General features: G+C 43.2%; 1 protein-coding gene across 1 annotated transcript in view; it reads right to left on the bottom strand.

The window, feature by feature from the left end:
- Window positions 1-16,357, bottom strand: part of macf1a (microtubule actin crosslinking factor 1a) — a gene marked incomplete at its 5' end in the record, with an annotated part of 253,846 nt that overhangs the window by 107,784 nt on the left and 129,705 nt on the right. Inside the window, 15 exon segments of the mRNA XM_079998137.1 lie at window positions 1,687-1,822; window positions 1,926-2,017; window positions 4,065-4,187; window positions 4,648-4,746; window positions 4,846-4,953; window positions 5,736-5,819; window positions 6,342-6,501; window positions 8,164-8,357; window positions 8,865-9,003; window positions 9,835-10,013; window positions 10,199-10,362; window positions 10,944-11,127; window positions 11,681-11,807; window positions 12,420-12,574; window positions 15,625-15,777. Coding sequence (XP_079854263.1) covers window positions 1,687-1,822; window positions 1,926-2,017; window positions 4,065-4,187; window positions 4,648-4,746; window positions 4,846-4,953; window positions 5,736-5,819; window positions 6,342-6,501; window positions 8,164-8,357; window positions 8,865-9,003; window positions 9,835-10,013; window positions 10,199-10,362; window positions 10,944-11,127; window positions 11,681-11,807; window positions 12,420-12,574; window positions 15,625-15,777 — 2,097 coding nt within the window.

The following is a 16,357-nucleotide window of genomic DNA, read 5'->3' as shown; positions in this document are numbered from 1 at the left end:
TACCGTGCGGACTCGTCCCATCACGTGCACGTCCCGTCACGTGCACACGCTTATGTGGCCAGACCAAGACGCAACGGGTGAGAAGCTGCTTGTTAGCGGTCGGCATGCTCTACTTTCCTCTTACTTTACCACACTGCTGAATAAATACTTAACCCAAATGTCTACTAGTGTTCTGCATTAAATCGCATCTCTCATTCTGAATTTGCGCAATTTTCTGACTCAGAGCTCTGGTGTCCGTGGTTCTCCTCTGGCGGCTGTTAGTGATTTTCAAGCAAAATGCAGGTTTAAAAGTTTCACACATTAATTGTTTGGATTAGACATTATAGAAACACACACACACACACACACACACACACACACACACACACACACACACACACACACACACACACACACACACACACACACACACACACACACACACACACACACACACACACACACACACGCATTTGTGATCTGGACACGTCATGCTCAAACGTGAGTGAGTATTTTGCTCAGCTGGCCTCTGGTGCACTTGAAACTCTGGACAAACCCTTTTAGTGCGTGCATCATTACCATAGTAAATAACCAGTATAAATAAATAAATAAATAAATAAATAAAATCCAACATTCGCACAGGGATCAATTGTGAATCATGTACCTGATCACTTCCTGTAAGATATTGAAAAAGAAAGAATTTTCTACAATTTCACACAAATACATACAGTCCTATTATGAGTGACTTGAATGCACGTGGCCTGCAATACACAAACAACTACTGTAATATTATTGTGTGGACTATGACGTAGTCTTTGTAAGCTACAAAAGGAACATTGTACATTGATGTCCTACAGGAAAATGAGCGTTCCAGAACAATAGCTGCTAACTGCTTGCATGACTTTTGCAGCGATACTACTACCACACCTGCTGCTGCACCACAACGGCCCCATATTAGCCATGTTAGCAGTTAAGCAGATGAGCCTGATGGCGATTATGATGATGAAGTGAAGATGAAGATGGAGTGGTGGTGGATTAATCACGTGGTGGAGATGCAGGTGTGATGGAGCAATGGAACACTCTTCATGCCGAGGCCCAGTTCAGACGGTGCGGACAACATTGACATCAACGCTTTTATTTTGAAAAAATAATGTTTACTAAATGTGGGCGCCAGGATGCAGTCAAATTGAGAGAGTAACGCTTACTTCAATTCGGCAATCTTGCCTCTGTCAAAGAAACTTGATGAGCTAAGTCAAGTTCTTGATCAGAGTCGTTGAGAAATCGGGAAAAAAATGTAATTTTTGGCGTTTCATTCACTAAAAAGTGGTGAAATCAAACCACCTCCATGAGTCAGAACTGGGTACCGTGGTGATGTGAGTCAAAACCTGAGTTATATGTTACATGCAGTTCGTTATAAACAATCTCCCCGGCCCACACGCACACACACACACACATACACACACACACACACACACACACACGCCTTCTCTCTCTCTTTTGGCTGGCGAACACACTCAGAGTCAGAGGCCACATTTTAGGGAAATTTCCTTTTTGTTGGCAAAAAAAATAAACAGCATAGCTTGCAGACATTTTGCTAAGCTGGCGTCGGTGGAACAAGGTTTGAGGACGTCCTCCATCCCGCTTCAATCCTTCCTGTCCCTCCACCCCCCTGCCCCCATCCCTCCACCCTCTCCTCTGAGCCTCTACCTTTTCCTCTTCCTCCCTGGCGATCTGCTGCTCTAGCTGCTGCAGCTGCTGGGTGGAGCTAAGGCAGAGCTGGTTGTAGGTGGAGGTGAGCTGCTCCAGCTGGGACGACACCTGAGCGCGCTCCTCTGGGGACAACCTGCTGACGACAGTGGGGTGGGAGGTTAGAGGCCTGGGAGTGGGTCTGTGTGTGTGTGTGTGTGTGTGTGTGTGTGTGTGTGTGTGTGTGTGTGTGTACGTACTTGCTGGCCTGTTTGGACAGTAGGAAGCCCTGTGTGCTCCTGATGGCTTCACTCATTTCGTCCTTCTTGGCAGAAAGCTGCTCACTGACCGCCTGGAAACACAAAACACACACTCTGGTTCTTAAAACAAAATTCCTGGAAAAAATACTGTGGGAAAAATGATATATGATGATATACTGTGTATATATATATATATATATATATATATATATATATATATATATATATATATATATATATATATATATATATATATAGAATAACATATCAACAATTATCTATATGCTTTTCTCTATCCATCTATCTCAATGTCTTTATATATGTAGATATACAGTGGGGCAAAAAGGTATTTAGTCAGCCACCAATTGTGCAAGTTCTCCCACTTAAAAAGACGAGAGAGGCCTGTCATTTTCATCATAGGTTTACCTCAACTATGAGAGACAAAATGAAAAAAAAAATCCAGAAAATCACATTGTCTGATTTTTAAAGAATTTATTTGCAAATTATGGTGGAAAATAAGTATTTGGTCAATAACAAAAGTTCATCTCAATTCTTTGTAATATACCGTTTGTTTGCAATGACGGAGGTCAAACATTTTCTGTAAGTCTTCACAAGGTTTTCACACACTGTTGCTGGTAATTTGGCCCATTCCTCCATGCAGATCTCCTCTAGAGCAGTGATGTTTTGGGGCTGTCGCTGGGCAACACAGACTTTCAACTCCCTCCAAAGATTTTCTATGGGGTTGAGATCTGGAGACTGGCTAGGCCACTCCAGGACCTTGAAATGCTTCTTACGAAGCCACTCCTTCGTAGCCCGGGCGGTGTGTTTGGGATCATTGTCATGCTGAAAGACCCAGCCACGTTTCATCTTCAATGACCTTGCTGATGGAAGGAGGTTTTCACTCAAAACCTCACGATACATGGCCTCATTCATTCTTTCCTTTACACGGATCAGTCGTCCTGGTCCCTTGGCAGAAAAACAGCCCCAAAGCATGATGTTTCCACCCCCATGCGTCACAGTAGGTATGGTGTTCTTTGGATGCAACTCAGCTTTCTTTCTCCTCCAAACACGACAAGTTGAGTTTTTACCAAAAAATTCTATTTTGGTTTCATCTGACCATATGACATTCTCCCAATACTCATCTGGATCATCCAAATGCTCTCTAGCAAACTTCAGATGGGCCTGGACATGTACTGGCTTAAGCAGGGGGACACGTCTGGCACTGCAGGATTTGAGTCCCTGGCGGCATAGTGTGTTACTGATGGTAGCCTTTGTTACTTTGGTCCCAGCTCTCTGCAGGTCATTCACTAGGTCCCCCCGTGTGCTTCTGGGATATTTGCTCACCGTTCTTGTGATCATTTTGACCCCACGGGGTGAGATCTTGCGTGGAGCCCCAGATCGAGGGAGATTATCAGTGGTCTTGTATGTCTTCCATTTTCTAATAATTGCTCCCACAGTTGATTTCTTCACAACAAGCTGCTTACCTATTGCAGATTCAGTCTTCCCAGCCTGGTGCAGGTCTACAATTTTGTTTCTGGTGTCCTTTGACAGCTCTTTGGTCTTGGCCATAGTGGAGTTTGGAGTGTGACTGTTTGAGGTTGTGGACAGGTGTCTTTTATACTGATAACGAGTTCAAACAGGTGCCATTAATACAGGTAACAAGTGGAGGACAGAGGAGCCTCTTAAAGAAAAAGTTACAGGTCTGTGAAAACCAGAAATCTTGCTTGTTTGTAGGTGACCAAATACTTATTTCACCGAGGAATTTACCAATTAATACATTAAAAATCCTACAATGTGATTTCCTGGATTCTTTCCCCCCTTTCTGTCTCTCATAGTTGAAGTGTACCTATGATGAAAATGACAGGCCTCTCATCTTTTTAAGTGGGAGAACTTGCACAATTGGTGGCTGACTAAATACTTTTTTGCCTCACTGTATACTGGAGACCCATATAATATAATGTCACTGCAAAAAAATATATATTTAAAAAAATATATAGTATATATTATATATTATATTATTATATATAGTGTATATAATATTATATAGTTCTATGATAATGGATCACATATCAACATATCGTGTCGCTTTCTATTATTTTCTAAAAAAATAAATGACATTTTTTAATACTTCTATCGTACCTGCTGAGCCGCCAATGAGGACTCTGCGTTGGGGCCGAGGCTCCGTCCCTGAAGGCCTTGGACCCAACATAGGAGGTCGGAGACTTGACCCACCCTGGCTTGCTTCTCTTCCTCAACCTCTTTCTGCTCAGAGAGAGAGAGGGGGGGGAGGGAAGGAGGGGAGAAGGATAGAGAGGGAGAAAGAGAGAAAGAGAGAGGAAGAAAGAAGGAGGGGGGGCAAGGTGGAGGGGGAGAGGGAGGAAGAGAAAATTGGGTAAGAGGTGAGCGAGGGACGGTGAGGGTAAATGAGAGAGAGGGAGGATGAAGGGAAAATAGGGGGAGAGAGCAAGGGAGATAGAGAGAGAAAGAGACAGGGAGGGAGAGAAAATTGAAAGACGGAGACAAAGCGAAGGAGATAGAGAGGGAGGGAGTGAGAGAGACAGAGGAGGCAGGGAAATATGAGAGAAACAGAGAATGGGGAGGGAGAGAAATAGGGAGGGCGAGAGGTTTATTTAATACATTTTCATTTATTTCCTCTTCAATCTACAAACATGTTCCACAATAGCAGAAAGGTAGAATTTAAAAGAAAAGGAGAAAAAGGAACCTCTTCCTCCTCCAGTCTTCTCAGGGCGTCGCTGATGTACTTGACGTGCTGCGTCGTCAAGGTAACCAGCGCCGTGTAGCGTGTGCGCAGGTCCATGAACTACAGAAAAATGAATCGATAAGAATCGATAAGACAGAATCAACAGAATCACAATAAAAACACAGGGAAAGTTGTGTTTGTTGTTCTGGGGTGCCGTACCTCCTGAGTGATGGCGTCTGAGGACGAGAGCATCTTCCTCCTTTTCACTGGAGACTTGTGGGTGGACTCCACGAAGGCTCTGTAGGTCATCAGCTGCAGCTCATAGTCCTAGGAATATGTTGTTATTATGAGAGCTCCCGCCAGAATTATTAATCATTGATTTTGTTCAGATACAAAATGGCGGTCAAAGTGTCTGGTGCCCAGAAACCGTCAAACCCACGGACAGGAATGATAAGAGGTTGTTGAGAGGCTCATTTCATCAGGGTGATGCACAGTTTGGAGGCTCCAGGAACAAGCAGTGTGCAGCTGTCAGTTTAACAGCAGCTCTTAAGAGCATTATGAATGCGCTGTGTTTTGAGTTAATAACCACGTTTGATTGAACTGTCTACAATTGATCCAATGTTTGGTATTGGTGCAATTAGTTCAACTTTATTTCTGTTTTTTGAAAACCATAATAGCATTTTCGTTGCGTTTCACGGGAACTCTGAGAAATTAAATTTGTGTAATGGTACAATTACATCGTGCAATTGGTGCAGTTGCAGCCCTAATAATCATGAACAGATGTTATATAGGTCTGGTTTCCATCTCTGGGTGGTAATTCCCATTTGGATAGTTGTGTGTAGACCGCAAACCGGAGGAGCCAATGCAGAGTTCAAACTCTGTAAACTCTGAAAATTGTAACTCGTGCGGCGTTTCAGAGAACCTCGAAAACTGTAAAACGTACCTAATATGACTCAACTGGACCCTGTGTATTGCTGCCTGCAGCTATATTTAATATTTGTATTATTATTATTATTATTATTATTATTATTATTATTATTATTATTATTAGGGGTCCAGCCCGCAAATGTCTAACCCTAACCATCATTATCATTATTATAGAACTGTACCTTGACTGCGGTGCAGTAGTGCTTGGAGTGAGTCTGGCACTCATCTAGTTTGGTCTGGTTCTGCTCGATTTCGGCTACCAATGCCTGGGGAAAGAGAAGGACGTTTTTAAACCACTCATTTTTGCATATTGTAAAAATATGGATATTACCTTTTTAATCTTTATAGATCACATTACATTAAAGATGTCTTCTGGCCATATCAAAATAGTCACAACAGCCTCCTTGATATGATATACTTAACCCGTTCCTTGCCACTGTGCCTCCATTATTTTTGTCTATGATTTATCATATTGCATTTTCAAACAACTAAATAATTAAAAATATATATTTAAATTACATTTAAAACCAAAAGAAGTAATAGTACAAGGACATGAAAAAAAAACCAACTTAAAAAAGTGCTAAAACTGTGGTAGTCTACTTGTTACAGTAAGTTACAGCCAGGAAGTTATTATTAAAAAAAACAGCTATATTGAGTTAAATTCGTATGTATGGCATGGCATAGCTCGCACGTCAGGAGGCAACCTTCCACCTTATTGATGATAGCTTTTCCTGGGGCAGCTATTTTAAAGCAGTTTCCACTGCACTTCTACTTCCTCCGTTTCTTACCGTCTGCTGAGCCAGCTGCTCGGACAGCGCCCTGCTGTCCGTCTGACCTGCCTGGGCGTTGTCCTGCCGCTCCGTCGTCTCCTGGATCCAGCGGACCAGGGACGAGTGTCCCTTCCGGTACTGCTGCAGGGACGAGCCCAGGGTGTCCAAGTCCGCACGGCTGGAGTACAAAAACAGAAAAGGATTTTAAAGTCCAGAACCCTCCAGAACATTCTGTATGTCTATGGATACCGCTGCTGCAGTGGCCAACAGAGATCTGTAGGGGGCCTTAACGTAGCTCCAAATTTCATGGTTCAAAAACCTGACAATATGCATTGTGCAGGTCAAAAATGGATTCAAATTCAAATATCCATATTTATATTTGTATATACTGTATATTTATTCATCCTGTACAGTATATCCATCTATACTTGTATTTTATATTCAAACACACTCCCGCTTAACTTATCCTGTGCATAGAAACGCTTTTTGTATATTCTGTATATTTGGGTATTTCTGTTTATTATTTTGATATTTTCTTCATATATTTGAATATTTTAGATTTCCTTTTGGACCGTTAAGCTTTTTTTTAATGATAATTATCTGTACAGCAATGCACCAATTTTCACGACAACAGATTCCTGGTATGTGAAAATGTACTTGCCGAAATAAACAGAATCTGGTCTCAAAAAGAGCATTTTCATTCATACTTCTACCACCAGAGGACAGAGTCACCAAATCCAGCCTCCATTGGGAGGCTCTCTGACAGTCTCCTGTCACATACTGTATAACCCTCTGGCAGAAACGTGTGGAACTACAACTGAAATTTTCATTTCCGAACCCAGACACCCTGAATCCTCTCCTTCTTTCCATCCCCTGCCAACTAGGGCTGTGCGATAAGACGACCTTAGATCGTGAACGAGGATAATGTCTCCACGATCTGCCTTCACAGACAGCCTTCGTGCTGCAGTGCACATTCAGATGCACATCGGTTGCAGTTCAATTCCTCATACACGCATCCAAAGCTGTTTTCTCGTCTCTTATTTTCAAGCCCGTGATTTGTAAATTAGAAGGTGTCCCAACGCTGCTGATGCAGCGGGTCAGTGGCAGGAAAAAGACACAGAGCCTTTGCAAGGAGCACATATGTTTCGTTCACTTAGTAAAGGGAAATTAAAATATATAATCTAAAATAAAACACACTTTTTCTATCTTTTTCATTCGGAAAAAATGTGAAACGTGAAAGCACAGTGGAGAACATGATGCGCCGGTAGTGATGTGTCAGTGCCGAACGAGTTGGCTGTGACAGTATACGATTAGAGCCGCTTCCTGTCCGAGAGACGATTTCTCAGAATAATAATAATAGAATGGTCCCATAAACGCATTTGACAAATATGATCCAGAAACGTTTCACTTTGGTAATAACATTAAAAGCCAAGGATGTATGTTGCTCCAGTCACCCCCCACCCTCTCAGCTTTTAAAAAAAAATCTGATTTAAAATGCATCCAAAATAGGAAAACACGCGATTTAAGAGCAACTTCAATGGGAAATAGCGATTTTGATAGTGACAAAGAAGGTTCAAACCAAAAATGGCAAACAGTCGGTAGGTTATTTTTTTTTCAGGTTTTGTTACCTTGTAGGGCTATTTTATTTTTTAGGGAATAGGGAAGGCAATAGGGAAATGAGCTTGGGTGGACTGTTCAGTAACTTGCAAAATAGTCTCAAAAACCAACATGAAAAAGAACTTGATAAGTTTGTGGATCGTGATCCTGCCTGAAATTTTTTTTTTAATATTTTTGCCATATCGCCCATCCCACCTCCCACCCTCCCTCAGTCAGCGCTCACCGTGTATCCATCTGCCTCTTGATGGTGCTCCACCTCTCCATCAGCTGTCCGGCCCTGTCCTGGCAGCGCTCCAACTCGGGGCTGCGGTCCGGGTGGAGCCGGGCAAGCTGGGACGCCGCCTCCCGGGCCCGGTCCACCTCCAACTGCAGTGAGTGGAAAACACCCTCCTGCTCCGACAGCTCCGCCCGCCACGACTACAGGAGCATACAAAACAGAAGATTAAAATTTCATCGAAAGCTGTGATGGGTAAAAATATATATATAATATGCATAAAATAATAAGGAAAAAAAAAAATACAGTATGTACATATACTGTCCAAATAGACTGAACAAACATGGAAATGGAGTACATGGAAATAAAAAATATGAAACCCTACAATAATAACTACTTTTCTTTTTAAATTAAAATAGAAACAGAATGAAAAAATATTAAAATTCAGACTGTATGTATGTATGTATGTATGTATTTTTAAGGTTTTGTATTTTTTAATTGCTGAAAATTCTAATAGAAATCAATAGAAAATGGTTATGGTAATATTGTGATATATCAGGCTGCATCACACTAATGCAACTTTCTGAACTTCATAGACTGTTGTAGACGTTCTAATCAATGCCTTGTCATAATATCCATCGTACGAATGATTGGTTCTCAGAACCCCCTGGTGCACTCGGGTGTATTTGTGTATTTCTCTCCTCTCTCACCCCCTGCTGCTCTTGGAGCTGCAAGATGGCGGCCGTGTCAGGGGGGACGATGTCCTCCTCGCTCAGGCGGTTCTCGTAGCTCCTCACCCGACTCTCGGCCTCCTCCAGACTCCCCATCAGGAGCTCCACTGACCTCAACCTGAGTTACAACAACAAAATTACTGATATTGAAAACCCCGTCAAGTGACTCCTTCAGTGCTTTGTAAGTGATAATGACCGGCTGGTCTAACATTATCCTTATTACATGGATACTAAAGCCCTAAGCCTTAATAAATATGTTGACACGATTATATTGACTTGAATCTATTTCATAACTTGTAAGTCTAGTTTAAGAGCAACAAGGTTCAGCTACAAGTGACAATAATATTTAGTGTTGGTCATGTTAAATTGTACACATCAGCATTCATCTCTTCGAGTCTTCCATTGTAGTTTCTATGTAGCGTCACAAGATGGTGCCACTAGCTACCATTAGCATTAGCATGTAGGCGGAGTGATACGAGGCACCTAAATCCAGATGGAGAAGTGGTTGCCCATGACGACGGTCATCATTAACAGATCCAAGGCCCTTATTCAGAAATAACTGTCCGCTAATTGCCATTATTCAGCAAGGCGTGTCACAATTCTCCGGATCCATGATTCAATTTGACTTTCCGTTTTTAGGTCACCATTCGATTTTCAATTTAAACAATTTTTTTTCAGGGCTGACAGCTTTGCCATTGTTAGACTATCAAGTCTTGATTTGCAAATAAAAATAAAGCACATTTTATTTTATTATTTTTATTTTTCTGCGAGTCAGTGGTTGGGAACCTCTTAACTAGAGGACATTCCCTCGGTGATGGCCTGTTGATTTCCCACTTTCATAGCTACATCTGTGGAATTACTGCACATTCGTGACAATCGTGACACCTCTAGTTATAAAAAATATTCATAATAATGACTGTATATATTTTGGGGTGAGTAGACCACTCACTTCATCAGGAAGGCGGAGCTCAGGCTGTGCAGCTTGTCCACCTGCTCCACCACCTGGTGGAGCTCAGAACGCAGGGTGGAGGCGCCGCAGGACGACGGCTTCTCCTCCAGGAAGCGAACGCAGCGGCGGGACAGCTCCCCCACGCCCGAGCGCAGAGAGTCCAGCTCCGACTGCAGCTTCTAGAGGGAATAGACAGAGAGTTCAGGCATAATTATCCTTCTTATCAGCATTTAAGACAAGCTTTGAAATGACAGACAGACAGACGACATCTTTTAAACCCGAATTTCACCCCGTGGACCAACAGTGTTATCTTAGTGTAATTCCTCCTTGGCACCAGCGGGTTGCACTGCGGCGCAGTACTGACCTCCTGCTCTGCGATCTGGACAGCGGCGTCATCATCCGACAGAAGGCGGCTGGGGGGCAGGGCCTGGATGGACCTGTTCAGTTTTTGCTCCGCCTCCTCCAGATGGAGCCTGATGCCGTGAAGCTCCGACAGGTAGGAGCGAGAGACCGACTCGTCTTTCTCCACTGAGGGAGGAGAGAGGGACGCAGGAGAAGAGGGGAGGAGAATGGAGAGGGTAAGAAGAGGTAAAAAAGAGGTAGATGGATGATGGAATGAGAGAGGAACAATAGAACATTAGTTAAACCATTATTGCTTAATAGATTTTTTCTCCCCCACACATTTAAAAAACACCAGATAGGAAACATAATATATCAATACTTGATCCCCTGGTGCCCAAGTAAATGTCATATTAATAGTACCTCCCATTTTAATTATTACTTTACTTGACTTAACTTGAACCTGTAATTTACTGCTGCTAAAACCAAATTTCCCCTCAGAGACAATTAACATTTAAATCAAATCTAATCTAATGAAATTGTATCTGTAATTTTCTAGAATACAATTTAATGTAATTTAATCCAATTGTATCTAATAAATCCATTTAAATAGATTGTAGCAATTTCGAAACAATCAAATCAATTTAATTTGACATGAAACGTATTTCATAAATGTATTTTATTATATTTGTTAAATAAATTCATGTAATATGTTCATGTGTGTGTGGAGTAATCCATCTGTGAGTGGGAGTGTGTACGTGCACACACACCGCTCTCCATGCTGAGCAGCAGCTCCTGGCAGTGCTGCTTCGCCTGCTGCGCCTCCTCCTCCACCTCCCTCCTCTCGCCCGGGGAGAACATGGAGCTCTCCCTGCAGTCGCTCTGAAAGTCCACCAGGTGGCAGTCCAGGCGTTCCAGGACCTGCTCACGCTCCGAAGGGGGCTGGGAGCGCACCTAGAGGCGGGGGGGGGGCATTAATGGAATACTCCTGGAGAACTTTACACAGCGCTGAAGTCTCCATATATCAGGGCTGGTTCTCTCGATTCATTCGATATATGCCTTACGACACGATGGGATATTGATGGGATTATCGATACGATTCTTTATCGGTATTTTGACATACCGATAAATACACAATGAGGAACGCGACTTTTCAGGTTCACCATCTGACTATAAAAATATTTCACGAAAGACATTCAGTCTGATGAAGAAATTTAAATTAATTTGTGCCTCATTAATTACAATTTTTAAATCGATTGCGAAATTGAAACAATAGAATCGTATCGGAGAATCAAACTTTACTGTATTTACTGTATGTTAAAATACTATGTCAAAAAAAACAATATGAGTCTTGTTTGGAAATAAAACTGCATATTTTAGATGATATTTCATTGTGTTTGTTAAATAATCAATGATCAATAATGTATCAATGATGATACTGTAGACCAATCTGTAGACTGTAGACCAATCAAAATGTTAAATTTGGACTCCATGCCACAACCCGTACCGTGTCCAGGCTCCAGGCGGAGACGGTCCTGATGTCCTTGAGCAGGTAGTTCCAGGACACCACGCTCTTCATGTTGACGTGGAGTTGGTGCCACAGCGACATCACCTTCTGGTACATCTGCTCCATCCTGTTCAAACACACACATTTCCACATTACTCTGCTGTACTTTTTATATGACAATACAACTTATCAATAAGTTACAATAATGTACTTTGAAATTGCCTTAACACCGAATCTGACCAGGGATGCGATAGTTGGAGAACTGCCCCCTAGTGGTCGTCTTAGTGCATGTTGCACAGCACAAAATGTCGGCGAAAATGTCAATACGTTCCAATAAATTAAAGAGTTTAAAACGTCCTTTATAATGTAAGAAAAGAGCACGCCAATTAATCAATACACAAATTAAGTAATATTCATTTATTAATACAAATAATAATAAATACATTCACATAGAAAAAGATTTATTTATAGTCAATATGGCGACACTCAAGAGTTATCATTAATAACGGCATGATTTTAAATCCATAACTTTCTTGGTTTTTAGATTTCGGTTCCAATCGCGGTAGCTTGCGCCGCAGAGGGGCTTGTGCCGTTTCCAACCGTTCCATAAGCAACGAACAGGACTCCCAGTGTGTTGTCGTCGTTTCCCGGATTCAGTATGAAGGCAGATTCATAGTACAGCCGTTGAGAATTCGGAATACGGAACAGTTAAGTGAAATTTGAAAGAGGGGCTCAGGACCTGGTGGCGGTGTCGATGGCGTCCTGGTTGGGTGCAGGAATGGTGAAGACCACGGAGGGAACCATGGCCTCGTTCCCACTGGGACTGATCACCTTCCACTTGGTCCGCTGGGAGTTGTCCTCCAACACACACTCCTCCCCACGACTGATGGTGATCTGCAGGGAGGCAGGGAGGTTGGAGGGAGGGAGAGCGATGAGGAAAGAGGTGGAGAAGAAGGAAATGAGAAGGGAAGTAAAGTAGGCGGTATTGGAGGGGAGGGGTGGAGGGAGTGGGAGAGAGGGATGGACCAATGGACGGATTAGTGGATAGACGGATGAATGGATACATAGGTGAGTGACGATGAGGTCAGAACGGAGGAAAGAAATGAAAAGAGAATAGAGAGATGAGTAAGGAAGGCGAAGAAAGAAGAGAGACCGGTAATACGGAGTATGGAAGCCGAAGGTGGGGTGGGATGAGACACAGAATGAGGCGGGGGGAGGGTGAGGAGGCAGAGCGAGGGATCAAGGAGGAAGAAAAGAAAAACAAAATCATGTCAACCAAAAATCAGAGAGAGAGGAGCAGATAAAATGCAAACATGAAGCCAACGGCACAAGCAAGTTGATGGTGTTGACGAGCGAGGAAGGAACAGGTTCCACGTGGAACAGGAACGTTTCCTCGACGTTTACTGGAATATTAGAATGAAGCGGCCGCTCTCCAAAACACTGCGGCTGGGTTTCACAAATCCATCAAAAATCAAAAAAAGACAAGAAAGAAAGGCTTTTGAGAAACCCAGCGAGGGAAAATAATAAAGAGCATTAATAGGTGCTATGACAGGGGTTAGGGTGACAAAAATGGTTGGCCCCGGCAACCAGGTTTATGGCCATTGTCAACCATCTTATACGGTCTGGCTGCCCTGTTGTCAATCACTTTCCCTGTTAAAATAAAAATAAAGCATTTCTAAACGCAGCTCTCCTTGTTTGGAAACTTCAGGTGTTATTGTATAAATGGTTAAAATTGGACAACCGTTTTGTCAGTGTCGGGGCCCAGTGTAGTCCAGGGCACTTCTGCACCTCTCTAAAGCAAAAGGCCGAGGATAAGGCCTCAAGCGAAGCGATGGCAGCAGGGGGGGGAGCTTGGAGGGTTGTGCACACAGAGCTCGCTCCAACCCTCCACTTCTCCTTTCCTCCACCTCTCCTTCTCTCACCCCCCACCACACAGATTAATAATGTAAAGGTATGTACATAAAAACACATGGAATGCACATCAAGGCTTAAAAATGTGTCTGAAGGTTGCTTTCAGATCATGGATGAGCGGCTTCGCCTCATACATTTTATTTTAACTTATTTCCATTCATAGATTGTGTCCCATGAATCCAAAAAATAGACAATAACAACGTTTATGTTAGAACAACAGAGATGGATCGGCGGTCAGTCGCTGAGCGGTGTGAGTGGATCTGGGGTGAGAGAGGGAGAAGGTAGACTGCTATACCTGAATGTCAGTCTTGACAACCCAGCCGACAGACCAGAGGGAGAGGAGGTGAGAGGGAGAGAGGGAGAGGTCATAAAGGGAAAAACATGAGGGAATGGGCGGAGAAGGAGAGGAGGACACAGGAAAGGGGGGAGGAGAGAAAGATTACTTAAAGGGTACATGTGCACGATCAACCTGAGGCTCGGTCAGTGCCATCACCGCCCGGTTGCCACGAGCAACCAGCGGCATTCTTGCTCGAACCGTTTATTCTCGACTGTTTGCTCTCTTAGATGTGATGTGTGATGAGGTGGTTCGGAGATGGGCCGCCAACATAGTCTCATTAAACAACGTCATATATTGATGTTGAGTCACGTAAAAATAAAAAACAGGAACAAATTTAAATAATGGACAACATTTTTACAATTTCTCACATCTTCTTCTTCAAATTGACGTCAACACATTGATGAAAAAATATTGGATGCCTCATCTGAGTAAAAGTAGAGTAGAGGTAGGGTAGAGGTGGAGTAGAAGGTAGAATGTATTTCTTCTTTTTTTACTTAAAAAAAATAATCTTTTATTTATCTAACCCTGGACGGAATCAGTCGAGAGAATACATAATTTAAGGATTTAAAAAAAAAACCTGTGGACATCACAGTGTCGGGGAACGCAGAGGAAGGAAGGGAGGGAGAGAGAGAGAGAGAGAGAGAGAGAGAGAGAGAGAGAGAGAGAGAGAGAGAGAGAGAGAGAGAGAGAGAGAGAGAGCGTAAGAGAGAGAAAAAGAGAGAGGAAGAGAGAGAGGGGGGAGAGAGAGAGAGAGAGAGAGAGAGAGAGAGAGAGAGAGAGAGAGAGAGAGAGAGAGAGAGAGCGTAAGAGAGAGAAAAAGAGAGAGGAAGAGAGAGAGGGGGAGAGAGAGAGAGAGAGAGAGGGAGGGAGAGTGAGAGAGAGAGAAGGAGAGCGAGAGAGAGGGGGAGAGACTTCCATTTGCAAACTGTGTTAAATGAGGAGGCCATGGAATAGAGGCTAGAACCTGCAAATGGAATTTACTTTTCCTCATTAAATATTTCTCTCGGTCCTCAGGTGTTATTTCATGGTTATTTCTGTCCCATCTTTGCTCTGATATTTGAAATCTATTACGAGAATGAAAAAAAAAAAAAAAAAGAGGCTTTGTCTTGAAAAAACAGATGAAACAGAAATTAAAAGTTATTTTTAACTGTGTCGCCACCGCAGCCTCAGAAGCAAACCCGCCCGACACAATATCCAGTCAACAGTCAAAACTCAATTTTTAAAAGGTTCGAGAGAAGCAGCCAATCACAACCGCTGATTCGTGGCTTCGGGCGGAGCTTAGAAGGATGGGTGTGGGGGGGGGTAAGATAAAGATCGTCAACAAAATCAACCATAACTTGACAACATGGTGTTCACTGAGAAACAAAACTAACTGATGATAGATCTCCATGAGTTCAACCGATTAATCGATTAACACTTTATTAACCGATTAAAGCGAGGTAAGCTCAATGGGTGGGCGTGGCCTCCTAATTTAATGCTTTTATCTGATTGGCCGCATGTAAGTGAGTTTACGCGATGACATCATGAGATTGAATGACCTAGGGGGCGTTCTTTAAATGAAAAAAAGAAAGATAGAAACACCAATTCCTACCTTTTATATACCGGTTCAAAATGCATGATGGCACCAGCAAAGCTGGTGGATTTTAATTTCCTTCACCACGCCCTCTGCCCATGTAGCAGCCCCCGTGCGTCTTACCTCAATCTGGCGGTAGTCGCAGATGGCCCTGATGGGCGTGGCGGCTCCCAGGGGGCCGTCCTGGCTGCGGGGCCGCAGCTGGACCAGTGCCTTGGCCCGACCCACCAGACCGGCCACGGTGCTACGGTACGCGATCAGCTGCTCCTTCTCCTCCTGCAGGGGGGGACACCACAGCACCGTCAGGCCGATGACCGACTAATTGACTAATTGGCCGATTTGTCAGCCCTCGCTTTATATCATTCGACGTAGACACACACATGTCAATCAGTCTTTTCGATCGGGACTGAATCAAATAGGACTTTTTGGAGATATTTTGGTGAGGGCTAACGTGCGTTCACAATGTAATAAACACAATAAACATTAGGCAAAACAGTCGTTAACAATGTAGATTCTATTACCAAGATATTGTAAATGAAGTAATTTGTCAATTCCTTCCACAACATTTGACCTTATCGCGATATCACAACGAACAAAATCCCAGACGACGTGTCGTCTCTATCGTGATATCGCGTATATACCGCCCCGCCCTTCGGGCACTTCTACAGAAAGGCCTCCCAGCCAGTGCTCGGTCTAAAGTTAAAACAAATGCCTCATACATTTAGATTTAAGACTATATATAGTGACCTTTGACATCTTCACACGTTTTAAGGAGCTGCAGACACGCTTTAACATGAGAATTCCACAAAACCCCCGATCAGACAGACAGCAGGAGGCAGGTTGACAGGAGGAGGAT

The sequence above is a fragment of the Zeus faber genome (genome assembly GCF_960531495.2).
Source record: "Zeus faber genome assembly, chromosome: 1".
Classification (NCBI taxonomy): domain Eukaryota; kingdom Metazoa; phylum Chordata; class Actinopteri; order Zeiformes; family Zeidae; genus Zeus; species Zeus faber.
Note: the sequence above shows the minus strand (reverse complement) of the source record. Positions and strands in the feature narration are given on the sequence as shown.